The following is a 26,548-nucleotide window of genomic DNA, read 5'->3' as shown; positions in this document are numbered from 1 at the left end:
GACACCTTAGGAACACACCAGTTCACACACTCCCTTTTCACATTTGGCTACTGGACACTGCCCTGCACAGGCATAGTTTGACTTCTATGTTTGGGGAGGCCAGCTCCGGTCAGGCTAACGGGGCCGTGTGTGTGTGTGTGTGGGGGGGGGGGGTGTAAATTCTGCACCTGGCCAAGGCTTTCAGTTGGGGGGGGCAATGTGCTCCATGCTCCATACCCCGCCCCAAACCATGCCCATGTGGTGCCCTGCCCTGTCTCTGCTCCAAGGCAGGCAGGGATGAAGGACTCATTAGTTCGTCTACCCATCCATTCCACCCCCAACTTCCAAGTGCTTTACAAAGAAGGGCGACGCCTTGTCCCTGAGACACCAAGAGACGCTACTCACCCCAGGATCACAGCCATCAGCGGCAGGTGTGGGACTTACATCGGGAAGGGGCATCTGCCACACGGATCTGTTCTGCTCAGGCACCAGCCCATTGCTGGGCTTTTGCAAGAACCCTCCATCCCCACCCACTGCTCCCCAGTGCCCTACCCCCACTCATACCTGGTCCACTAGCCGCACCCACTACTCCCCAGTACCCTACCCCCACTCATACCCCACCCCCTAGCTCCACCACTGCTCCCCAGTGCCCTACCCCCACTCAAACCCCTCCCCCTAGCCCCACCCACCACTCCCCTATGCTGCTGCACCCCATACCCCGCCCCCTAGCCCCACCCACGGCTCCCCTGTGCTGTTCTCCAATGCCCCATCCCTGCCCCACGGCTCCACCTCTGCAGCGAGTGTTAAACCAGCCTCCCGTGGCGCTGTCTCCCCCCTTCTGCCCACACGTGCGAGGGGCAGGGGCCTGCGCTACACACGGCCCCACTGATCCGCCCCTGGGCCGGGCGACCCGCCCCCAGGTCCTCCCCCGCCTGGCTCAGCCCAGTTCTCGGTGCCGCTCGCTTCCTTCTCCTGCCCCGGCCCCGGCCCCAGCAGCGATGGCGGCGGCGAAGGGGCGGCGGGTCCGGGACGTGGCCTCCGCCAGCAGCGCGGAGAGCTTCGAGCTGCGGCACCTGCACCTGGCGCTGCGCCTGGCCTTCGGGCCGCCGGGCCCCGGGCAGCTGGAGGGCTCGGCCCGGCTGGAGCTGCGCTGCCTGCGCGACGGCGCGGCCGAGCTGAGCCTGGACTCGCACCCCAGCCTGAGCGTGCGCGGCGTGGAGCTGGCGGCGGCGGCGGCGGGCGGGGAGCCGGGGCCCCGGCCGCTGCGCTTCGAGAGCCGCCCCTTCGCCAGCTACGGCTCGGCGCTGCACATCGCCCTGCCCGAGCCGCTGCGCGCCGGGGCCAGCCTGGCGCTGGAGATCGCCTACAGCACGGGCGACGGGCCCGGGGTGAGCGGCGCTGAGCCGGGCTGCTGGCCCCGGGCCCCCTGCCCCTGACCCCCTCGCTGCCTCACCACCCTGACCCTTAGCTCCCCCCCACAGCTCCTGATCCCCCAGTCTCCTTGCTGCCCCTGCACCCTGATGCCCTGCTGCCCCCCTGGGTCTTCCTGCTCCCCATGATCCCTTGCAGTCCCCCCCCCCCCACCAGGCTCCCTACCCCCTAATCCAATTGTTGCCCTACACCTTGACCCTCCACCCCCTCCATCCTAAACCCTCTGCATCACCGGCTGTCTCCGCATCTCGCTCTCTGCCCCACATATCTGCCCTGCCTTCCCTCTCTGGGGTGAGACATCCAATCTGTGAGTTTTCTCAGTCCCTAGCCTGCTGTCCCTGTTTTTCATCCTGAACTTTGTCCGAGTTTGTCGAGGCTCTTTGTTCGCCTAGCCACCCCCATCAGCTCCTGCCTTGTTGCTTACAGGTGGCAGGTGCTTCAGAGGGGAAAGCTCCTGCCCTGCTAGCAGCCGCAGCATGGCAGGGCAGAGAGGATGTAGATACCAAGAGCCGAATTCACAGTGCTCTGCATCTTGCGTCTCTGTTTACAGCAGTGCGAAACATGGCCCAGACCAGTCATGGCATGCGGCTTGCACTGGAGCAAATGATGACGCCAGGGGCGAGGCAGTGACCAATCTGGCCTGGAAGAGGAGTCCCGGGGGAATCGGGAGCAAATCCGCAGAGTGCTTTAGAAACAAGGACACTAGCCTGGCTCCTAAATCGACCAGGGAGAGAGTGGGGTTGTTGGAAGATAGGGATCTGGAAAGCAGGGAGTTGCAGTGAGAAGGGAGCAATGAAGGCGTGCATGAGGGTTTCAGTGGAAGGGGTGCCAAGGTAGCCATGTTCAGAGGTTTGGCTTGTAAACAAACATATGCCTGAAAGGTCAGGATGACACCAAGATTATGTCAAGTGGTGTTTAGGTGGGAGATCTGCATTAAGGAGAGAAGGAGTTGTGCCTTCTCACCAATGTAGCCTGTCCATCTTTGAGACATTTAGCTGCAGGGTGCTTTGTCAGGACAGGCAGGAGCATGGCCAGTCCGGATGGTGGAAGTTCTGTATTATCTGAGCTTAAAGCTAGAGATGAGAGAATGCAAAGCAAAGGAGGAGAAAACTAACCTTTTCCCATCCCCTTATCCTCTCCTCAGATCCCCAGCTTGGTCTCCAGGGATGCTCACTCTGATTACAACTAATTACCTCCTTTTTGTAAATCTAGACAGCAGCAGGTTTTCAAAGGTGGACAAATTCCAACTCATAAACTATTCTCCGTTAGGGAGCACTAAGGTACAGTAACCTTCAGCAAGAACCCTAGATTTGGTGTCTCTTGTGCTTCTTATTCTTCCTGGGAACGGGCCCAAACTGCTTCCAGCTGAAGGGTCTCGTTTTCTGTGCATTTGGAGGCTGGGATCATTGCTTTCTGTTTCCAGCCTCTCTCTGGGGAGTTTAGTTGCTCTGTGGCAATCTCAGAATAGCTTTTCAAAACCTCACCCCATCCCCTGAGTAGAAAGGAAGTCTGATTCCAGAATGCTCGGTCTGCTCAGGGAAATGTGGTGCAATCACCTGCTTGTTGTTCGATACAGTAAGAGTAAAGGTGCCAGAGTAGTGCATTTGCCATAAATTAAAATGAAAATGTTTGTCGCTGCAAAGTTCAGTGGCTCAGGGTTATTTTGTTGGCTTACTTACCCAAGACTGTCTGCCTGGGCTGAACAAAACCTACCCCACCGGGCACCCTGGCTCATTTCAACAGTTAAATGACGCTCTTCAAGTTGTCACTGAAAGAAGAGCTAATACAAATTGATGAGCTGTAGTAATTCTGAATTATAAATGCTGAGAATAAAAACTTAATGGCTAAGAATGGACAGCCCAGCTGGAACAAGAAAGGAGCAGATCCAACCTATGCTTATGCTTTGAGGGCCAGTAATCACTTATGATTAATTTGCTTTTTTTGCATCTTTTCATTTCCTGTTTTTGGGCAGGAAGTGGAGCTACTAAGGCAGTGTGTGTGAGCCAAAGGCTAACTGTCTGTTTTCAGCTTAGTCAGAAGCAAGAGGGATTGCAAATCTTGAGCTACTGTCTTAGGTTCAGAGAAGCAACTGATTTCTTCGGATTCTTAATTACATTTTTTAGATTTTTCCCTTCAGTTATCTAATTTCTGCCAATCTCCTGGATTCAGTGGGGAGCTTCAGACTCATTGAAGCAGGATCTTGATCACGTTGCCCTAAATTTGGAGGAACCTCACAGACTTCAGTAGCGTTATTCTAGGTTTACACAAGAATAAATGAAATCAGAAGTCAACCCAGAATAACTTGCCTTACGAAGCTTAATTCTTGTTTTCATTTTTAATACAATGTATACACTTAAATGGTACGGAAGTCTTGTCTGCACTAGAAAGGGTTTGTTGGATAGATATACTGGCTATCCGCCCTACAGGAGACACACCTTATACCAGTTACTCAAACAAAATAAGAATATGGGCAAAAGGATTCTTTTGCTGGTATAAACTACCTTAGGGCTTTTGCTAGGGCTTAAGAGAGGTTGATTTTTTTTTTTGCACACCCCTAACCAACATAGCTATGTCAGTAGAACTTTGTAGTGTAGATCAGGCCCTAGTGCCTCCTGGGAAAATCACTGATGTGCCTAAGTGCTTTTGCTGACATAGCTTATTTCATTTGAGGAACTGGGAAACACTAAATCAACAAAAGAACTCTTGCTGGTCTAAGCTGTGTCTCCACTAGCGGAGTTTGCCAGAATGCCTTTACAGGTGTAACTATACTGACACACACTAGTGGGAACAAGGCCTGGGTTTGGGCTGGTCACCCAGGGAGGAGCTTGATCCGTTTACAGCTGCCTTTAAACTAGTTGGGTTTGTCTACCCAAGGGATTGGGGTATAATTATATGGCTGTAGCGATGCTGGTAAAACTCCTTGTGCAAACATTCTGTTCCAGTATAATTACTTTGCTTTGTGGCCATCAACCCATTCGATCTACAAACTGTTCCTGGAATAGGCCAAGAGGGCGGATCTGGGTTTGCCATGTCCAGTCATGAGTGCATTTCTCCATCTAAAGGCGGCACTCTTCTTTTGTGTCAGTAATGCTGATTAAGATCCATTAGGATCCCAGGTTTGTGTTATAGCCAGGGCCAGCTCACAGACTTCGCCTCCACTCAAAATTTCAAGGGCTGACTAACTTTAATTTGGCTGTCTAGTGTGATTTCACTGACTTTCCTTGTTCTGCCTGCTGCTCTAGATGTCCTGGTTGGACTCCTTCCGAACAGCCCAGAAGGAGAAGCCATTCCTTTATACCTCTGGCTTTCCTGTGCTCAACAGATCCTTTTTCCCTGGCTTTCACACTCCAGCAACAAAGAGCACCTATTCTGCAAAAATCCAGGTAAAGTCTCCTATCCCTCACATAAAGCTCTCTCTCTCATCAGGTTTGTTGGCTCACTCCAGAGCAGACAGCAGGGAAGCAGAAGCCTTATATGTACACGCAAGGCCAGGCTGTCCTGAATAGAAGTTTTTTCCCTTGCTTTGACACCCCGGCTGTTAAAAGTACATATTCAGCCACTGTAAAGGTAAGCAGCACCCTTAGGAAAGGCACAAGGGTGCGAATAAGATCATCTGTGCAAACCGTATTTAGGATAGAAAATTCATTTATCAAGAGGGCATCAGTTTCTGGGCGTTGGAAGGAGAAATCTTGGTAAGCTGTCTCTTCAGACAGCTAACTTTATTAAAACAGGACATCGGGAAGTGCTGTGAACGTTTGTCACAAACCTCTGAGATTCAGGACATCAGAAGGCCCTGATCCTCACGCTGAGTTCACTGAAGCCTTGGGGTCAGAGTCCTACATGTGGACTCTATTACGTCATACTGCTCCCAGCATGCACTGCTCCCGCTCCTTGTTTGCCAAGGATAACACTATGTTGGCTTCAGATCCCTCCTTAGAGGTGACCTGCAAAGGGCATTTGAATAAAAGGATTGTGCTTGAGAGTCTCTCTTGCTTTTTAAAATGATGAATAAAGAGGACCTGAAAAGAGGAGGGAGGGTTTTGTGGGGGGGGGGGTTTGGGGGGAGGCGTGTTTTCTGGGCATGCAGGGAGCATTTTTTGTCTTTAACTTAAGAAATAACCAGAATATCAAGTCTGGTCTTCCTTGGTTTTGCTAGACTAGGGATAATCAATTATTTTTTGTCAAGGTCCAGATTTCTTGGTCAAGGTCCAGACTCCAGAGAAAATGATAACAAAATTGCTGATAATAAATGTATAAAAAGATATCTGGGTCTGTTCAAAAGCATCTGGCGGTCGGAATTTGGCCCACAGTCCCTCCGTTGACTACCCCTGTTCTAGAGGACTTCTGAGTGGGAGTCCATGTGTTGCAAACTCTTACATCTTAAAGAGGTGAGGGTGCTGAATCTTTTACACAGAGGTGCTTGATCCATAATATGTATTAGTAAGTGTAGTTAAGATAGTGTTAACAAAGCTCTCACTGGCCCTTCCTGGTAGGACAAGCATCTCCCAAATGCTTCCAAATAGAAACAAGAAGCTGGCTTCTTCCCAGCACATAGAGAAATAGCTTGGTGGGTTTATAGGGGAATATGAGTTTTGTTCATATGCATTATTAAGGGAAAGTGCATTCAAAGTGCTGATTTAAAAAAATAATTTTTTTTTATGCTGAAGGCAATGTATTTTTCCTGTAGGGCATAGCTGTTATGGGAGATTGTGATCGCAGTGAGAGAGATGGTCCTCTCTGGTACCCAGGGCCGATCTCCCAGAAGGCTTGGAATATCAGGACAGTGACCTTTATCCAGTGAGGAGCCAGAGTGGCGTGTGTTAGGGGGGCAGGGATGGCATGGTATTTACCAGGGGTGGTTTTTACGAAGTAAAATCATGGTTTTTACCACCTGTGAAAAACTAGTTAGAAAATGCCTTAAACTAGGACTATTTCAAAACTGTTTCATCAATGCACACCAAATCACACTTAATTTTAGTTATGGAGCCACCGTTTGAATATGTAAGCCAATAGGTTCGGAGAGTAATTGAGGGTTGTACGAATAAAAAGTAAAATTGCAGCAGGTGTAATAGTAATATGTAATTATAGTATGGGACCCTGGAATGGCTCTATTTTGGTTTGGGATTTTCTCAGTGAAGTTCTACATGCCGTGGCTCATATTTCAGTTTTCAACATTTTATAAACAAAAGTCAAAAAACGAATTAAAAAAATTAAATGAAAACAACAGTCATGCAGAGTTGTAGGCTTGAAGCATTGAGCAATGAGAAGCACGTAGAGTTGCTGATACCAGTCCAGGTTCATTTGGCCATGCAGCCTTCTGTTGCAGAAGACCAACTTCGATGCAGTGGATCGACCAAGCCTATTCCTTAGTTTTGAACAGATGTATCTAAAGTTGGAAAAGATTTGTTCTGTGGTTGTGGAATGTGCTTGCCACTGATGCAGTAGCACCAACAGTTCTATGAAGTCAGATGGAACATCAGCGTTCTTCAGATTTCTCCACCATGTTACAAAGGAAACTTTTCCCTCGATAGCAGATGAAAACACTGATTTTTGGATATGGAGCTTTTACTTTAAATATAAGTAAATATGGCAGAAAGTCGGGATTTTTGCTGCGCAATCACTGCCTTGCCATTTTTTTTGTTCAGCTGACAATTTCTTCCTGTGTATTTTGGATGAAGGAAGTTGGCCAATATATGTACAGGCGTAGCCCCGTGAAATCTCTCTTGTACTTCTGCTCTGTGTGATGTACTATCTTCATTTGCCAGTAGATCCAACCATCCTTCCTGTGCAGCATCAATTGTTGATGTGTCCCTTTGGAGTGAGTCAAGTGCCACAGAGACTGGTTACAACTGAGCAAGTTCTTTGCTTCTCGGTAAATCTCTTGATTATTCACTATACTGACCGCTGTGTCTTCAAGTTCTGCATCATGGTCTCTCACAGTCCTGAGATAACGGGACCGATTTTTAACGCGTTTCCATCTATGATTTGGGGTTTTACAGATCCTTGGCATTCTTTTAACCAGGCTGAGGGTGATTACAAAAATACTTCAGTAAATCTACAGCATGTTTCATCAGAGCATGTAGTTTAAGGTCTTGTCCAAGTCGGTTTAGCCAATGTCATACATCTGTACGTAACTGAAGTGTCGTCATCTTGTTCCAAACCACTTCTCATACTTTGCATCTTTTTCTCATTGTCTGTCAGATAGCTCTTAACAACACAGCTGTATGGTTCATTTGCTAATTGCTTGGTTTCTCCTGCTGGTATAGTACAGTTCTTCCCAGTTTTCTTGCTTCCAGTGTGAACTGTTGATACATAACCACAGGTTTCCCTATCTGCACCCAGTTAGCTATCACTGGATCATTGTGCACGTTACTCCATCCATCTTGTGTTAATGTAACTGCTTCTCCATGTAATTCATTGCATGCTTCCACCTTCAAGCAATTAGTAACTGTGTCTTAACAATTCACCTGCCTTCTGCTTTTGACTGGTTGCTTTGTAGCCGGACCTTAAGTGGCTGTTCATTGCTAGAAAAGTTGGCTGCTCACTAACAGAAAAGGGAATATGACAGCCATAAACACGTTCTGCAATTTCCAGCTCTGTTTTTTGTTTCAGTTCTGGAGTTGTTTTTGTTCTAATCTATCCCTTCGCAGTTGAAAAACAGTGATGCTTCCTCCTTGTTGTTTTTGGCCGACTTGGATCTGACTTTCTTTTGATGCGCTTGGCAATGGTAATGCAGCATTATCAGTACCTTCGCCCTCCGAGTGTGATTCTAACACTCTCGTGCATTTAGCCAAAGTCAGTGGTTCGCGTGTCTTTGTTACCGAAAGGTGATAGCTGAGAAGTTAACTTGTGATGCGCAATGGTCATTTCCAATAACCTCTATCTTGATATACTAGAAATGCTAGTTGAGTTAACTCCTCAGACTGAAATATTACATAGAGCACATACCAGGAGGCCGGCAGCTATGGCAGCTGCTGGATCCATCACTCTGAATTCGCTTAATTATATATGGGAGGGATGGAGAAGAAGTTTGACCGCACATTCAAATGCAGCTCTCTGCAAAGCAGTTTCCTCTCTATCTGCTGCTCAGTTAGGTGGGTGCCAGGCAGGCAGGCGCTAGGTGAAAACTGGAGCAATAAATCTTATTTATTTAGGGTCTTAGGCACCACTGCAAGTTCATGAAGTGCTTCACGAAATGGCACAAGAAGTGGGTTTGTGATATAACAGGAGACAGGACAAGAGTGCAGGGCGAGGAGACCATGACAAGATTGCTGGGGATGAAACCAACCCATGGGAGAGGTGTGTTTTAAAAGTGGCCTGGCAAATGAATCAAAGAACAAAACCCACGGGCGTGTGCCCTTTGCCTCCAGGATCTGGGACGCTCAGGGTTTTGTGCAGGGAAGGGTGGACTGTTATAAACTGCATGTTAAACTGGGTCAGGCTATTTCTGTGTGATAACACAGTGGCCCAACACAGGAAAGCTTGTGCCGTGGATGGAGCTGGACAGGTTCTCTGGTCCCTCCTGTTTGGAGTGCCATAAATTTACCCCCCTTTGTGGTGTTAGTCCAGAGCGAACTACTGCCTTTGCCTCTCCTTGTCTGTCAGGAGAAGCCTGAATGCTTTCCCTCATTCTAGGAGCATAATTGGCTGTAGCTTGGCTCCAGAAACTCTCATTGACAAAGCCCTGAAATTCAACCCTAACGTGAGCAGTGTGACCCCATCCCACCCCTCCTGACGGAGGCTGTTTACTAGTGTCTCTGTTGCTAGGTCCCTGAAGGCTTCACAGCTGTGATGAGCGCCACTACCTGGGAGAAGCAGGAGAAGGACAACACGTTCATCTTCAAGATGTCCCAGCCCATCCCTTCCTACCTGATCGCCTTGGCTGTTGGCGACATAGTTTCTGCTGAGGTTGGACCCAGGTAAGAGGCTGCCCCCGTATTCACAGGAGGAGGATCGTGCATTCAGTTATAAGGCCAGTTGTCTTGGTTGTAGCTTAGGTATGAAGGGTTTGCCTTCCTAAATACCAAGCATATCTGCTGTCCCTCCCCTTCTTCCAGGGGAGCCCTTCCCCCTGCTCGACTCTTCACATGAACAATGGGTAAGACTCACTGTTCTAAGCTCCCGTGTGCCGTGGTGTTCCCCTGGGAGTTGCCTTTTCCACACTACTTGTCTTGCAGCATGTCTGATCTCTGTCCTGCCCACCGCTCATGAGCCACGGCGTATCGTGTGGGAATAGAATGCACTGTGGATTATGTGTAACAATAGATCTGGGTCAAAACCAACCCAGTCATTTAAAACGTGGTTGCAGCTCAACCCACTAGCGGCTGGCAATCAATTCTCATGCTCAGCAGGAGACTTCATAATGCCTAAAATCAAATGACAATAGCAAATCATACTCCTCCTATATGTGTAGTGCATCTGTGGCGTTCGGTACGCATCAGATTATCTGGTTAGGGATCACATCTCATTCCTTGTCCTGGGCAAGACTTCTTTCTCTTTCTGAGCAGAGAGGAATGCAGCTTCAAAGTGGGGCTGCAGAATCGCCCTGATGTCAAACTCTGTATCTTGCTTTGAATGAGTTCCCCAAAGTCACTTATGCAGAAGGCTCTTAAAACATATTTATTTTTGGGTCCTGGGCATACATGAGTCTATGCACTCCTGCTTAAGTCCCCCATTTTTTCCAGCTCCATTAATTCATAAATTTCCGGATCTTTTAGGGCCAGAAAGGATCATCGAGTCTGACCTCAGACCTTGCTTAATTAAGGACTAAAGATCAAAAGCAACAACACATGCAGTAAATGTCTCATTAGCTTTGTTTATGGCCGGACCTTTAGTCTTCTTTGGTTTAAAGTCCATTAACTGTTAAAACTTCCAGTTCTACACATTCAGCAAAATGTCTTAACTTCTTTTGTAGCAAACGGTCAATCTCCATCCTCAAAATTCCCCTCTTCCATGTGCCGACAGTAGCCACTGCACCACGCAGGTGTGCAGAGGAGGGGGCATTAAAGACAGTATACTGGAGAGGATCAATATTTCTACATCGTTGTGGAGGGAGTGATGGGGCAAAGCCTAGTCAGGAATTTTTCAAATGAAATTTGGGGCGGTATCCTTAGCACACAAGGAAGTTATAGAGCAACCTGTCATAAATCACCAGTGTCGGAGCGTGTTGTTTAAAGCTTCTGAAGGAAACAGAAAGCACCGAGCTAGGCTAGGCTTTGACAGAGCCCTGTTACAAATCCCCAGACTGTGGCTACTCACTGAGAAAGCGGCGAACGAGGGGGCATTTCCTTTGAAATAAAACCCCAAAGCCGCTGGCGATCAGGCTGGTGAATGGCCTGGGTTGCCAGGCGAAGGAGCATAAACAAAGATTTGAACAGTGCGCTTGGATAAGGGTCACCTGATACGGTCAAACCCGCAGCCGTGCCTCTGTGCCCCATCAGAGCTCCGTGAGTCAGCCATAGCGTAGATCAAAATGCCAACGTGTGTGTGTTTTCCAAAAGGTCCTGAGATAAGTGGTAAAAGGATAAACGTGCTTAGTGAAAGGCTTTCCTCTGGGGCGGGTCTGTGCTCCGATTTTGTGCTGGTATAATATCAGTTAGGGCGTGCTTTTAATGGCACTTAGAGCTCTATCTTATTTCCCTTCCTGTACAGGAATAAACTGCGCTGATAGGAGGGTGCCCACACTAGGGGAGATTGTACCGATGTAACTATATCAATATAGATAAAGCCGGACAACTTTTGCACGTGGACAAGGCCTTGGCATGGGGCGAGTTCTCCAGTGCGCTGCTCCAGAGCTTTGGGGTGGGGATTGTTAAATATTTCAATGACCTGGAGGAGGGTGTGGGCAGGGAGAGGAGGACAAAGGTGTTTTGGGTATCTAAAAACTCGGGGGGATTGAGTCCCTGGGGCAGCAAGTGAAGTGTCTTTAAGATGTAAGTTTGATTTTTCTGTACTCTCCCTACCAGGCATCACGTCCATCCTGCGTGGCCCAAGACACATGGAAAATGTGCAGGCTGCCGGAAGCAGTATGAATTCGAATAACCATAGAATCCTAGGACTGTGCAGAGAAGAGTCACTCAGAGCAGCAGCGGGGGTGGAACTGAGCAGGCAGAAGTGTGCAGGTGTTGGGGGCTGGGGGCTGAGCCAGTCCCGGGGGCTGGGGGCTGAGCCAGTCCCGGGGCTGGGCTGGGGTGCTAGCTTTCTACTCAGGCTAGAATTGTGTTGGCTCTCCTAACCCATGCACCATGTATCGCACTTCATAAGGATGAGGCTCAGCCTGCCCCTTGTTTGTTTCTCCACTCTCCCTAGGAGCCGGGTGTGGGCTGAGCCCTGTCTGATTGAGGCAGCTAAGAAGGAGTACGATGGGGTGATTGAAGAGTTCCTGGCAGTCGGGGAGAAGCTCTTTGGACCGTATGTTTGGGGCAGGTACGCCTCACCTGGACGGGAGGCGCTGTGGTGCTCTGGTTTCTTCAGGCGCCTCGCGAAGTCTTTGCTCTTTAGAGCTGGGGAAGGAGACTCACTCTCCTGCTGGGGGCGGGGGGTGCCGGTGGTCCCTCACTGACCGGTCTGCCTTCCTTCCCCAGATACGACATTCTCTTCATGCCGCCTTCTTTCCCCTTCGGCGGGATGGAGAACCCCTGCATCACCTTCGTGACCCCCTGCCTGCTGGCTGGGGACCGCTCCCTGGTGGACGTCGTCATCCACGAGATCTCCCACAGCTGGTTTGGCAACCTGGTCACCAACGCCAACTGGGGGGAGTTTTGGCTGAACGAGGGCTTCACCATGTACGCGCAGAGGCGGATCTCCACAGTTGTCTACGGTGAGTGCCCGGCCCTGCCGCCGGCCCAGGCAGCCCGTGCCCTTTGCTACATGGAGAGGCATGAAGGACCCAATCCTGCCAGCCGATTTCTGCATGCAGAGCCGTGGCCGGTCTGGAGACCCGTTGACGTCACTAGCGCTCAGCGCAGATATAAGGGTCCAGCTGCAGAGATCAGAGGGCAGGGCTGGGGCCTATGTTCTGTGTGGCTTGACATGTTTCCTGGCAGTGGCTGTGGATCTGCACTAGCTCCTAAAATAGCTGAGACATGACAGACTCCTTTAGGGTGATTGGGTGGGGTGGAGAGGGCTTGGACCAGCTGGCTATTTTTTTTAAGAGGCTTTTTTTTTTTTTTTAACTTTAAATTAGAAATGTTGGTCTTGTCTGGTGGAGCATGATGTTCGTGGGGGAGGGGGAGGTTATGCTAGCCAGACACGAAGGAAGTAAAACCTGGCCGAGATGGGGCATGATTTTTAATCAGATTCTTTAAAACGGTCTTTAGTTAACACCCGTTTAACTCAAATGCCATGTAAATCATCGGAAGAAAAGATGTCATGATCAGGGTCTAACTGATGGCCATATCTGGGAAGGACTTTCCCCCCAGGTCAGATTGGCAGAGACCCTGGGTATTTTCTCCTTCCTCTGCGGCATGGGGAATAGCTCACTTGCCGGTTTAAACTAGTGTCAGTGGTGGGATCTTTGTAACTTGAAGTCTTTAAATCCTGATATGAGGACTTCAGTAACTCAGTCAGAAGTTGTCTGTTAGAGGAGTGGGAGGGTGAGGGTCTGTGGCCTGTGATGTGCAGGAGGTCAAGCTAGATGAACATGATGATCCCTTCTGGCCTTAAAGTCTATGTCTAATAAAGATTCAACTCCCTTCAGATGTTCACTCTATGAGCCCTAAATTGATGACCCCCAGCAAGTCCTCCACCAAAATTAGGTCAGACCAGACTTCACATTCCCTATATTTCTAAGGTAGAAAAAGGAGTTTAAACCCCCCCCCCAAAAAATACCCTTGAAAAATGTGAGGCTTCCCTCCCCCCCTTGAGATCTACTGAAGAACAGTGCTACTTAAGAACTAGGTGATGGTTTTATTTATGCATCATAAAGACCTAAAACGCTTTGGCACAAACCCACTTTTTCCCTACGGTGCAGGTCATTTAAAAGAAATTAGACCTTCTAACCTAGACATTTCCACAAGTCCATCAGGGGGCAGCTGTAAACGTAACGTGTGCCGGTGGCATGCTTGCTTGTCCAAACGTTCGTTTCACAATGCTTCATTTGCAGCATAAGGAAAGTCTTTCTGCCCTGTCTGCTCTGTCCGTGCCCTCAGTAGAACACACACAGGTGGATTCTGCGGGTCTGCATTTTGGGGTGGTTGTTCAGTGACTTTTAAAGGTCATTTGCAAATAGGTGGGAGAGGCTGGTTTTGTGGCTGAGTCTTGGGAGCTAGGACTCTTGGGAGATTCTCTGTGAATGACTCGCTCCTCCTCTGCACAAGGCTGGCAGGGCAGAACTCCTCTAGCGTATGAGGTTGCTTGACCCAGGCAAGCAGTCGCAGCAGGCAGCACGTGAGCCATGCCCCGAAAAGCCATGGTACGTCTCCTACCGGAACTGATTTCTTCTCCTTCCTTTAGCCTCTCTCTGAACTAGCGACATTCTGCTCCAGGAGCAGTGACTGCTTTGCCCTCTGACTGGTCTTCGAAGCAGGGTGGCCCCAAAGAAACCTTGGCTTCTTCCCCAGCTGTGATGGCAACGTGCATTGTCTCAGTGCCAATCCACTGTCTTCTTGTCATCAGGTGCTGCTTACACCTGCCTTGAAGCAGCTACGGGCCGGGCCCTGCTGCGCCAGCACATGGATAACACAGGAGAAGATCACCCTCTAAACAAGCTCCGAGTGAAAATTGAGCCAGGTCTGTGCAGTCACTGTCTCCCATACCACACTGCATTAGGGGGGCGGGTCTTGGGGGCCATCGGTGATGTCCTTACTGCCAGTGCATTTCACCCAGTAATGGCTTGGAATAAAACTGCATCTACAATATCAATGCTACAGGGTTGCAATGATTGGTATGTGCTGAGAACAGACCATAAAGCTGTGTATGGATTGCGTACAGTACGGTACGATCAAACTCCCAATTCTTCGTAGTCCGTTTATATCCTGCTGGCAAGTTCAAAGAACAGGGCTAGAGATGGGCCAGACTTACACCGTGGATGGATACCTCAGGTTAGGTGTCTAAATAAGTGACCTGGGTTTTCTAAAGGTCCTGAAAACCCTCCGCTCCCATTGATGTCCATGACAGCTGTGGGTGCTCAGCGATTCTGAAGATCAGGCCACTCTTACGCAAGTGTCTTAGCCATGGGTTAAGCGCCCAGGTTTGTATGCTGTGCCTTTACTCTTGTTTTAGATACAAGCTTTGAGTAGCCCTGACGTCCCTAAGACTAAAAGGTGGAGTGTTTCATCACAGACAGCTGATGATAGAAGAACATGTAGCCAGGAAAACGACCTCTAACGCTCACCTTAATATTGTTACCTTCTCTTTGCAAGCAGATGAGCTAGTTTTCATGAAGTTAAAGCATCATGAAAACCTTAATGAGTGTCTGTAAAGTCTGAGGTTTTGGAACTCAGCCAGTTTGGTGAACAAACAAAACACTCTCTTGTTAAAATTTGAAACCAGGGTGAATTATTACTCTGCTCTCAGCACCAGGGTGATCAATTTCCTTCACATGTTGCAAAATAATAATAAATCATTTAAATTTCAGCTGGCTTGAGCGTGATCTGCCAGTCTTCAGTTCAAGAAGAGGTTTCTGGCCAGGGGCTGAAAAGCACATTTATATTAGCAGTCTCTGCCTGAGTACATTTCTGTGCCCTCTTGGATTGCATCCATGGAGCAAAGAAAGGGGGTGGTCTCCAGGAGGAATGTGGCAGAGTGAGAGGCAGTGGATGAGTAGGGGGAAAGTCCATCATTCATAGCATCCCCTGTGCATCTCCATGAATTACACAGGGTGGTTTGTATCTGAGCCAGGTTTGCGCGGCCATAGGCCATTGCCCTTTTGTGCCTCATGTTGCAGGGGTGGGGGGGACCCGATCTCTGGTGCTGAAGAATGGGAGTCTCAGGAAACTGGAACAGTTGGTGTCTTTCATAAAGCTCAGGTCTCCGTCATGTCTTTGACCCACTAGGCGTTGACCCTGAAGACACGTACAATGAAACCCCCTATGAGAAGGGCTACTGCTTCGTGTCCTACCTGGCGCACCTCGTGGGAGAGCAGAGCAAGTTTGATGCTTTCTTGCAGGTATGGAGTAGGGTTTTTCTGGCTTCCAACAGGGGAGCTTGGCGTGCAGGAATGCGCAGGGCCTGGAGGCCAGGAAACTCGCTTCCTCTAGCGTGTTCGTTAGCAAGGTTTCCTTTCTTGCCTGTTGGTACATAAGTGGCAGCATTGCAGCGTTAGATGCTCCATCCCTCTGTCTGGAAAACTGAATGAGAGCTTCAGCTGGTGGCTCTGACTATTCAGAGAACGAAAACCCCGGCCTTCTGCAGCAGGGGCTGAATCAGCACCTCCGCTGAAGAGTCAGTGCAGCCTCAGTAGTAAAGGGCTCTATAGCATCCATCACCTAATAATCTTGACAGGTTTCCAGGATCTCTTTTTCCTTTGTGTCCCGCCCTCTGGTCTCATTTTTGGATGTGTACGCCGTTTTCACTTAAAAAACAGCTTCATGGGGAGTGCTCGAGTGTGTTTGTGTGTGTGTGTGTGTGTTTTTTTTTTTCCACATTTAGAGCCATTTTAAAAGGTTTAAGTGTAGAAGAAAAAGAAGTCTGTCTTCAGAAGAAAAATATAGGCTGTTTTGAAATGACGTCTGAGTGACGTCATTATTTTCCTCTGAAAACGTTTCCTTTGAAATAAAGACATTAAATATTAGTAACAGAAGATGAGTTTTTAGAGGAAAATGGGAGCGATGGGGAGTAAACAAGACACACAGTGAGAGAGTCAGTAGAACAGCCAAGAAAAGCAAAAACCTCTCAGCCAGTTACAGAAAGAGAGAAGTTAAAGTGAGAGAGGCTGCAGAGAAAGTTTTAAAAACAACAGGAGAGGAAGAAAGCTTGTCTCACTGACCCAGGGGCGGAGAGAAGCCTGTGACGGCTACTAGTTACATGCCAGTAATTCCAAAACAAAGTCAGCTTTGGATAAGCCACACCTCTTGGCTATGCCAATCAGAAGCTATTTTTTAGACACTTCGTAGAATTGCATTTTCCTGAACCAGTTGTGATATGCCAAGAGGCATGGCTATTGACCATTGGCTTGTTTACAAAATGAAGAAGAAATATGTTCCTGGGGAATATAATATCTCCATTTACAAAATACAAATGTGTGCTGTAGTTTTAAAAAGCACAAGTCATAGTTTTCTAAAGATTTAAATGGCAGAGATGAAAAAATAAGGGCATGTTAATGTACAAAACACATTGCCAATAAACATAAAATTTGTCCAATTTGGGATTTTTAATTGCTTAAAAGACAAAGATAACAATAGGGATGTAATATATCAAATACTCGTTTACAGAGCAGTTTTACAATTAACAAAATTTTAAGAGAGAAGCTATTCTTTTATAACTGCATGAAGGAGGGAGATAAAAAATGGCCCCTTTCACTCTTGTCTGACAAAATGTATTCCCCATACCCCACTCCACTCTTTATAAACAAAACCATAACTTCTGCAAGAAAATAATTTTTAGTCACATGATTAAAATATCCTGTATCACCAGTTTGCAGGATATTTCCTTTTTAAAAAATTCCTGTTAAACAAAGTAAAGTTTTGACAAACAAACTTTTAAAAGTGAAAAAACAGCAATCATAGTTTTTGATTGAGGTGAAAAACCCTGTAACACAATGAAAAGACCTGTCTCTACAATCTAAGGGATGTTTTGTGGTGGTTTAATGAAATCAAAATATTTAAGATACACTATCCTATCCTTTCAAAACTAGCGTTCGCTTAGTTGTAAACTAATGCCTTCCAAAATCCTTAACCAAACCAAAACTGCTCTACTTGTAAGCTGTAAAGACAGCTTTAGACACTGGGGTGTCCTATAGAAATCCTCAAATGAGTGGATTTACAATAAAATTTTATTTAAAGCGCAGGGGAAATGTCACTGTAGATAAACCATAGTAACACATGGATCAATAAAAAAAAAAAAAGGTTTAAAAAGACAAAAGCCACCTGTCAGCATGAAGGATTGAGTGAGTAACTGTCAAAAAAAGAGCGATGAGCATGTGGCATATATGATTAGCAGCACATTTCCCCTCAGACCCTCCTGCTTTATTAAGACCTTAATTTTTGTGGTGAAATAATTCTTAATCACAGGCTTGAAATGAAATGAAATGAGAATTGAAATAAAGTGATTAAAAGCTATTCTATCTTCGGTTTTAAAAATAATATTGTTATATCCTAGAGAAATGCCAATAGCAAAAAATAGCTTCGTTTACTTAATTTCCATAATTAAATCATTTATCATCCCTGGGACACAACTTAAATAAAGATTTTAGTAAAACCAGAAAAATAATTCTTTAGGGCCCCACGAATGTAATAATAAACAAACAAAAAAAATGTAATTGTTGTTTTGAAGATACTGTTACCAAGTATTTCCAAACGTGACTTTCCCAATGTTTATGTTAATCTTATTTATCATTTCTGATAATCCATTGAATGGGGAAAGCAATACCTCGTGAAGTGAGGAAATGTTTCTGTATAACAAATTCTTGCCCGTGCTAAAGAATGGCTATCTGCAAAACTGTTTCACTAAATAAGATTTCAGTCAATTATCAACATTCCCCTAAAATCCAGGAGAGTTCTCTTCTCCCCACCCTGTTATACATGTTAAACTTTTAAAATTCTATTTGATATGATTAAAATATATGTTAAGCAAAAGAACATGAAAAGATGACTGTTTTAAATTGAGGAAAAACTCAGGAAAGGTGGAAGTGGTGAAAGGGAGGAAGGGTGGGGGCTGGGGTGGGCTGTTTCTTTGGTTAATGGAGGTAGAGGCTCCAGTCTTCTCTCTGAACTTCATGCAGAAGCAAAGTTATGGCTTTTGTCTTCTAAAAACTTTATTTTTTATTGTAAAAGCCATCAGTTATGGGTTTTATACTGTACCCTAAATTCTAAAGCTTTCTTTATAATTTACAATAAGTCTTTCGAGCGGTTTTTATTTGGTTGTGGGGTTGTTTTGCATTCCGGTCAATTAAAGTAGGCAAAACTCTAAAAAGCAAACGCTATTTTTTTAAGAGATCCTGTAAACGTTTTGAAAGCTATGCCATGTCTTATTACATAAACATACAGAGAGAGAGTAAAACCCTTCTTTACATGACAGTATTGCCAGGAACTTATTTCTTCACAATTTACATTCCTATAAACTTTTTACAGGGTTTTTTCCTTACTATGCAAGTTATTTGGGGGGATAAGAGGGCATCCCCACACAGGGACTTAGGAGCCTAATTAGCTGATGTCTGGGAAGCACTTTAAGGATGGTGAATAGGATTTAGAGAGGAGGAAAGAACTCTGCAAGAGAATGGGGTCCAGGATGGGAGCAAAGGGGACAGAACAGAAGATAGGGAGCCCATAGGCGAAGATGGAGGCCAGGTACTTGAGAAAAGACTGGATGTGTGGAAAAAGCCTGGAAGGAAGAGGAGGGGGAACAAGGTGACAGTTGTTAATGGCTGTACCTTAGCGGTCTTGTTTCATTGCAACTTCCTGCCAGGCACCATCTGTCTGTGGCTTGGGAGCAAGAGTTGGTTGAGTTGCACTGAGCCCGTGCAGTGTTGCTGACCTCTGGCTCCTGTAGCTAACTGCCTGGAGACCGAGAGAGAAGCTGGACTTAGGTACGCCACCCACAGCTCTCCAGCTCTGGGAGCTGAGTGGCACCGCATCCCCCGCTGGGCATCTTTCAGCCATGGTTGCTGGCATGTGTGGGTGTGGGGAGCTGGCCTTCATGCCCCACAGCTGGCTCCGTTGCTCTCAGCACAGGAGGCTGCTAATGACCTTCATCCCTGGAAACTAAAGGAAGTGACTGTGTTTGGGATGTGGGGGTCAGAGAATCCGGTCGCTGAGCTTCCCTTGTGCCTGTGCGTACAGGGGCGGTCAGAACGGACAGGAGTTGGCTAAACGAGGCTGGGCATCCAAGTAACAACTAGACGCGGAAACAGAGTTGTTTAAACTAGTTTGATTTTAAAGTCTCTGGGTCTGTGCTGGGCCTGCCTGTGTGGAGTGGAACTCTGAGCACCCTGTCCCCTCAGGCCTACGTGAACCAGTTCAAGTTCCAGAGCATCGTGGCTGACGACGCCCTGGAGTTCTTTCTAGAGTACTTCCCAGAGCTGAAGAAGAAAGGTGTGGACACCATTCCAGGTCAGTATTGCTTCTGAGTCTCTCATCTCTTTTCTGACACTCAGGAACCGCGGCCTCTTTGTCCCAATGAAGAGAGGTAAATAGCGGGGTCCCCCAGGATCTGTACTGGGGCCAGTGCTGTTCAACGTATTCATAAGTGATCTGGAAAAAGGGGTTAGGAGTGAGGTGGCAAATTTTGCAGATGATACAAAACTAGTCAAGACAGTTAAGTCCAAATCAGACTGCGAAGAGTTACAAAGGGATCTCACAAAACTGGGTGAGTGGGCAACAAACTGGCAGATGGAATTCAGTGGCGATAAATGCAAAGGAATGCACATGGGAAAACAAAATCCCAACTCGACATATGAAATGATGGGATCTACATTAGCTGTTGCCACTCAAGAAAGAGATCCTGGCGTCATTGTGGGTAGTTCTCTGAAAACATCCACTCAGTGTGCAGCGGCAGTCGAAGAACTAACAGGATGTTGGGAATCATTAGGAAAGGGATAGACACTAAGACAGAAAACAGAACCCGACTACTAGGCTAGGGGTAGGAGGGTGAATGTGCAGTGATGGCCAGTGTGAGGCCACTGGAAAATTGGGCACCAGCTGGCACCCCCAGCAGCAGATGTCCAGGGCTGGGTGGGAGGAACTAAGCCCCCAGCAGAGGATGGGAGGGTGGGGAAAAAAAAGCCCCACCGGTAGCTGCCACCTAGGGAAGCTGGGGGAGGGAAGATGGGGGGGAGCCAGACCTGACCACTAGCCCCAGCAGAATCCGGGCAGGGGGAACTAAGCCCCGGCCTCTGGTGGGGGGGGAAAAGCCACGTGGGCGGAGAGCTGAACCTGACCACTGGCCCCAGCACCCACCAGCAAAACCAAAAGTCAGCACCTATGAAAGAAAATATTGTATTGCCTGTTTATAAATCCATGGTACGCCAACATCTTGAATACTGCGTGCAGATCTGGTCTCTCCTTCTCAACAAATATGTATTGGAATTGGAAAAAGTACAGAAAAGGGCAACAAAAAATTATTAGGAGTATGGAACAGCTTCCATATGAGGAGAGATTAATAAGACTGGGACTTTTCAGCTTGGAAAAAAGACGACTAAGGGAGGATATGATAGAGGTCTATAAAATCGTGACTGGTGTGGAGAAAGTAACTAAGGAAGTGTTATTTACTCCTTCTCATACCACAAGAACTAGGGGTCACCCCATGAAATTAATAGGCAGCAGGTTTAAAACAAACAAAAGGAAGTATTTCTTCACACAACGCACAGTCAACCTGTGGAACTCCTTGCCAGAGGATGTTGTGAATGGCAAGACTGTAACAGGGTTCAAAAAAGAATTAGATAATTTCATGGTGGATACGTCCATCAATGGCTATTAGCCAGGATGGGCAGGGATGATGCAAAACCATGCTCTGAAGTGTCCTTAGCCTCTGTTTGCCAGAAGCTGGGAATGGGTGACGGGATGGATCACTTGATGATGACCTGTTCTGTTCATTCCCTCTGAAGCACCTGGCTTTGGCCACTGTTGGAGGACAGGACACTGGGCTAGATGGACCATTGGTCTGACCCAGTATGGCCATTCTTGTGTAAGTGCTGTGGATTCACTAAAACCAGAGACAAACCTTCATATGGGGCCCAGTAGTAACCAGCAACTGCAGCAAGTTCAGATTTGCTGTGTTCCAGGGCTTGAACTGGGCCGGGTCAGTGACCTAGACCCTGTAGCTGTATCTATAGCGATGGGTTATTTAACCAATGACCCTAGATAAGGTTTACACTGATTTTCATCTGAGAGTTCAGCCCCGAGACTGACGACAATAAAGAGGTTATCAGTGGAAGGGGGGGACGCCAGGCTGCACAAAAGGAATGCAGTAGTCTGTTTGTAATACTAACTCATTAGCCAACCAAACAAGATTGCACGCACTGCAGTCTGGTAATGGAGAGAGGGAACACCACACAGCACCGAGCAGTTGCGTTACATACACCATCACTTGTGAAGAAATCTGAAGTGTCAGTCGTCATCTTCCTCCTCAGCATCTTCATTACCATCATCCTAGCAACTCCCAAGGCACGCAGGTTGGGATACGGCTTTTGTAACGTGTTACGCTGACACCCGCTATGCCTAATGCATATTCAGTTGGGGTTTCAGTCCCCTTTCCTTGTCTCTATTTCTTTACCCTACTCATTTTGGGTTGCCCGTCTCCCATAGGGCACTAGGCCTTTTCCCTCAAGCTTATTAGCATGTACGACTATTAGTTACCGTGGCATTCTTGTGATAGAACGTCTACTCTTGTTCCTAACTTAAAATATCGAAGGCTGGTATAAACTGGTGTGTTGTGTTGTGCTGGTATAAACTGGCTTGTTGTGGTTACCTGTCAGCAGTTCAGCAACACTTACTTATAACACTGCTTTATCTTGTGATCTCTTGTGATGTAGGGTCATCTTGGGGTTAGTTAACTTCGGTCACGTCTGTAGGCCTTGGACCTTATTCAGTTTGGCTAAGCTATTGTCTTTACAGGCTTGAGACTTACAGGTGTCTGCGTTAGTGCCTTAATCCATACCCACGCTTTATTTAGCGTATGCCCATCGGTCTAGAGCAGCAGAGCTGGCTACAACCCCATGGTTTCAAAGAAAACCTTCACAATGGGAAGGAAGTGAAGCCAGAGCAGCGATGTCTGCCTGAGGTTGCAGAGAGCCTGAAACAATCAATCAATCAAACGTCCCCTCATCTCAATGGGACGTTCACTCCAATGTCCATTGATGGGTCGTGGGTGGCGCTAAGGACAGGACCATTATTACTTTTCCCTATCCTTAAAGTTGAGCCCTGTTGCTCTGACCCTACCAGTTGGTCTGTTACGCTGCATATTTGCCTGCGAACTGCTGCGTTCTCTTGCATTTATTTGCCATGTGCTAATATACTGCCTCAGCTTTCCCCACAGAGGGCTGATTCTGGGGCGAAGTCCGCACACTCCCTTCCCTGCCCTTCCAGTCAGCACTGGGGTAATAAGACATCATCTCCAGGACTAATAACTGGCTATGCCTGTGCAGATCTCCTGAAGGTCATGGGATTGCACAGGTGACCTGAGGACAGAATCGAGCCTGCGGAACCTGTTAGGTGGGGTGACGCATTGGATGGGAAAGAACCCAGTTTGACTCTCAGATCCCAGACTATTAACACAATTGCTTGTAAGCTCAGCACAGTTGAGTCAATGAGAGACCATAACTGTGGAGCCCCCATGATGCTGTTTTACTAAAGGGACGGAGCCTAGAAACCAAGCTCTCCATTGTCAGATTCTGCCACGGTTGCTACTGTTCTGTGGGACCATTTGCCGCATGCGGCAAAAGTCGGCTCTGCTGCAGCACCTGCCTGCTCTGTGCATCCCCCTTCTGGGAGGTGACTTCCGTGTGGAGTCCAGAGAACGCGACCCAGCTTCTTCTCTCCTCTCCTGTGCTGCAGGCTTTGAGTTTGATCGGTGGCTGAACACACCCGGCTGGCCCCCTTACCTGCCTGACCTTTCCCCGGGCGAGACGCTCATGAAGCCAGCGGAGGAGCTGGCAGAGCTCTGGGCAGCCGGCAGTTTGAACATGGAGGCGATCAAAGCTGTGGACATCTCTGCCTGGAAAACCTACCAGCTCGTCTTCTTCCTTGATAAGATCTTGCAGAAATCCCCTTTGCCGGACGGTAAGGCCCAGGAACCTCCCCTGGGCTGGGTGTGAGTTGGACACAACTGGTGGGTTCTGATTGGTGTAAGGCAGTGAAGCCTTTATGGACCATGGTGTAGAGGCATCCTGGATGCTCACCCGTGACTTCTGGTCCAGCGAGCTCGGTGTGCCTAGCAACATGCCTCCAACCTCACTGCAGCCCGGGGTGCGTGAGCGAAGGGCTCGTTCAGCTGACCTGCCCCACAACGGGAGTCCAGTGGCTGGGCTTTAGTTTTGCTTTTGGGGAGAAGCCTCTGGCTCTCCAATAACTGAGTGGGGAGGAAAAAGCATAGGTGTGTGCAGTGGCGTAACGAGGGTGGGACGGGGGGGCATTCCCCTGGGCGCCAGCCTGTGGAGGGGCGCCGGCCAGGCTCTCGGAGGAGGAGCCTCCCCACCCCCTGTCACAGGCAGCCAGGGCGTCCTCCTGGCTCCTCCGCCCCTGCGCTGGGCGCCAGACGGAGCCTCGAGGACCAGAACCCGTCACAGCGGGGAGAGCGGGAAACGGAGCGGGACACGGGCCCGCAGACACCCTCCCCCCCATGGGGCACTGCTACCGCTGCTGCTGCCGCTAACAGGAGAGGGGGAGAGCAGGACACAGAGGCTCCCCTGCTGCTGCCACAGATAGAGTGGAGGGAGAGCGGGACACAGGCCTGCAGACCACACCACCCCCCGCGGGGCACTGCCAACAAGGGGGAGATGGAGGGAACCAATCTAAGAATGGTCCCCGGGAGCCAGAGACCCACTGCACGCCACTGGGCGTGTGTTGGGGCATCGCTGCATGTCCTGGAGCAGCATGCCGTGATGTGCTCTGCTCTGCAGCCGTTCTCCCTCGTATTCTAGCGGCAGGAGGTTGTAACACACCGCGGAGCACAGCACTGATCTCAGCGGTTCGGCTGCCTACACCTCTGCAACCAAAAGCTCCCCGTGTCCTGGAGCCCTTTGCTCCGTTTCTGCAGAGGTCTGCTCCTGCTGGCTGTCAGAGCGTGACGGACAGCACGTGGTGTCATTGCGTTCAGCTCGGCTTTACGTGTGAATTCCCTTTCCCCCCATGCTGAGTCTAAAAGCCTGATGCAACCGTGCTCACCTCTCTGGGCAGAGCCCCTCCTGCTGCTATGGGGGTGGAGAAAATCTGTCACACAGCTCTCATGAATGCCAGGTCCTACCTCTGTGTGCCTTGATGTGCTCCATTGATCTGCCGCCATCTCTTTGAAGGGACACAGCGCCTGGCCCATGCATCTGTGCAGTTTTGCTAAGTTGCAACCGTGGCATTTTTAGCTTGTTCTTGCTGACCGTACCGCAGTCAGCGCTTGTGATGCTCGTGTCCACGGGCCTGAGTCCAGCTGGACTGACGAGCCAACCATCCACTTCCCAGGGAACGTGGAGAAGCTGAGTGAGACGTACCCGAAGATCTCCAAAGCGCAGAACGCCGAGCTGCGCCTCCGCTGGTGCCAGATCATCCTCAAGAACTGCCATGAGCCCGAGTTTGGCAAAGTCAAGGACTTCCTCCACAGCCAGGTTTGTGGGTAATGTCATTGCCAGCTCTCTGGGGCGGGGAGAATCCAGTGCACCAGCCAGAGACCAAACCCTGCTTTCCCGCTGCACGCGGCATTACAGGGAATGAATGCCATGTTCAGGCTGGGGCCGTGCTGTGCATTCTTTGTTTTCAGGCCTACATTTAAGGCCAATAGGCACTTTCCTAAATCCCTTTTGAAGTCGGTGGGACTTAAGCACGTGCTTAAAGCTAGATATATGCTTAATAATTTTGCTGAACTGGGGCCATAAACAGGAATCTATTAAGAGGACACATTTAATGAGAGAGCAGATGGTGTATACATGCAGCACGGAAAAGTCAGTGTTGCTGTTGGAACCTTAACTGCATTTTCCCCACTCCAGTGCTAATGTACAACCAGGTGTTTTTAAGTGTGGGATGGGCTGAAAGGGAGGGAGAATCCCACCGGGTTTAGGAACGGCCTGAGAGGGGGGGCTAGTACCAGCAGCTGCTGCCCTCTCTCTTTGCCCCGGGTGCCGTTACCATCACTGTTCTGACTTGTTTGCAAGTCTTGCAAAGGCTCTAGTCCTGAATGAGGCCCCTGTTCAGGTCACTTGCTCTTGTAATCCAGCCGTTTTCGCTGTCGCCCCCTTCTGAACCGTGTGGGTTAGAACTTCTGTGAAACGGGGAAAGTTGATTCCGCACGAGCACGCCCAGTTGTGTGCACATGTGTGTCTGCTTTCCTGCTGTTAAATAGTTGGATTTGGCTAACCTCCGCCAGCGGCCTTTTTGGCTGAGGCCAAGCGTGCGGGATGTGAGCGAGAAAAGGGGACTGTCTCAGGGAGCTGTGGGCTTGTTAAAGCAGAGGTTATATGGGAACCTGTTCTCCAGCCGTAGTGACAGAGTGGCCCCTGTGCAGAGCTCTATAATTTGTGCCTTCTAGAACCTATCCTCCTCGTGGCCCGTGGGGCCAGGGCAGGGTGGGCTGGACTTGATTTACAATTTGTGCCTTGCAGGGAAAACAGAAATACACCCTCCCCCTCTACCGGGCCATGTGGAGTGGCTCCGAGTCTGCCCGAGCGCTGGCCGTGGAGACTTTCTCAGCCACGGCGCCTCAGCTCCATGTCAACGTCCAGAACTACATCAAGAAGATCCTGGCTTCGGAGCCCGCAGGCAGCTAACAGCTTGTCCCAGAGAGACGCAGGCAGCAGGGCCGAGAGCCACTGCTGCACCTGCCCCAGAGACCCACTCCCCATTGGAGCGGTGCTTCTGGGCCTGCTCGAGGGTGCGTCCCCTCGTGGCCTTCTCGCTGGCTGGCACAGATTTGGTTTTATTAAACGCTTTGATTTGTATTCTCCCTGGTGGTCTGGGGCAGGGGCTTTTTGAGGGACTCTTGAGTCCGTGTTAAAAGCAAACCCCCCCCTCGGCTGAGCTTGAGCGGCGCTGGACCCTTTCCCCCGTTACGGGCGGCTCTTGGATTCACGAGCTGTCCCTAGCGCTGAGCACTAGCAGCTGTTTCCCGTGCTGTCATGGACCACTGCTTCTCAAGGGTGGGGAGACCTTATTAAATGGGTCCTATGCCTGCCTGCTCCCTGCCCCAGGTGCTGGAGAACACAGCGCGGGGCGGGTCAGCCTAGGCCGCCGTGCTCCTCGACTGCGTTTCAGAGCCCAAGTGCTGTCTGACGGCAGCTGCCCTGCTTGGGAGAGCGGACCGGGGCAGGGATTCACTCATTGAACTCGGTATTTTCTTTTTGTTC

At 48.8% G+C, this 26,548-nt stretch overlaps 1 protein-coding gene across 2 annotated transcripts; it reads left to right on the top strand.

Annotated features, from left to right (window-relative positions):
* Window positions 1–915: 915 nt before the first annotated feature.
* On the top strand, window positions 916–26,148 carry RNPEP (arginyl aminopeptidase). 2 transcript variants are annotated; one of them, XM_067531542.1, is made up of 11 exons: window positions 916–1,367; window positions 4,837–4,977; window positions 9,178–9,329; window positions 11,719–11,835; window positions 11,994–12,229; window positions 14,026–14,139; window positions 15,405–15,517; window positions 19,508–19,616; window positions 23,058–23,282; window positions 24,675–24,817; window positions 25,808–26,148. In XM_067531542.1, exons 1-11 carry the CDS (start codon window positions 978–980, stop codon window positions 25,970–25,972), a joined length of 1,905 nt encoding a protein of 634 aa, XP_067387643.1. In that variant the 5' UTR covers window positions 916–977; the 3' UTR covers window positions 25,973–26,148. The 2 variants fall into 2 exon arrangements, with proteins under 2 accessions (XP_067387643.1, XP_067387644.1); XM_067531543.1 differs by lacking the exons at window positions 916–1,367; window positions 4,837–4,977 and adding an exon at window positions 4,660–4,793.
* Window positions 26,149–26,548: the final 400 nt, after the last annotated feature.

This window comes from Emydura macquarii, unplaced genomic scaffold (genome assembly GCF_026122565.2).
Source record: "Emydura macquarii macquarii isolate MOO-44397 ecotype Brisbane River unplaced genomic scaffold, CSIRO-AGI_Emac_v2 contig_3220, whole genome shotgun sequence".
In the NCBI taxonomy this organism is placed as follows: domain Eukaryota; kingdom Metazoa; phylum Chordata; order Testudines; family Chelidae; genus Emydura; species Emydura macquarii.
This window is presented reverse-complemented; position numbering and strand designations above follow the sequence as displayed.

What these genes read in the sequence shown, in the direction of transcription:
- RNPEP (XM_067531542.1), top strand. Translation starts at nt 978, where the DNA reads ATGGCGGCGGCGAAGGGGCGGCGGGTCCGGGACGTGGCCTCCGCCAGC. An exon ending in GGACCGTATGTTTGGGGCAG is followed by an intron (nt 11,836 to 11,993) that starts GTACGCCTCACC and finishes TTCCTTCCCCAG; the next exon opens with ATACGACATTCTCTTCATGC. An exon ending in GATCTCCACAGTTGTCTACG is followed by an intron (nt 12,230 to 14,025) that starts GTGAGTGCCCGG and finishes TCTTGTCATCAG; the next exon opens with GTGCTGCTTACACCTGCCTT.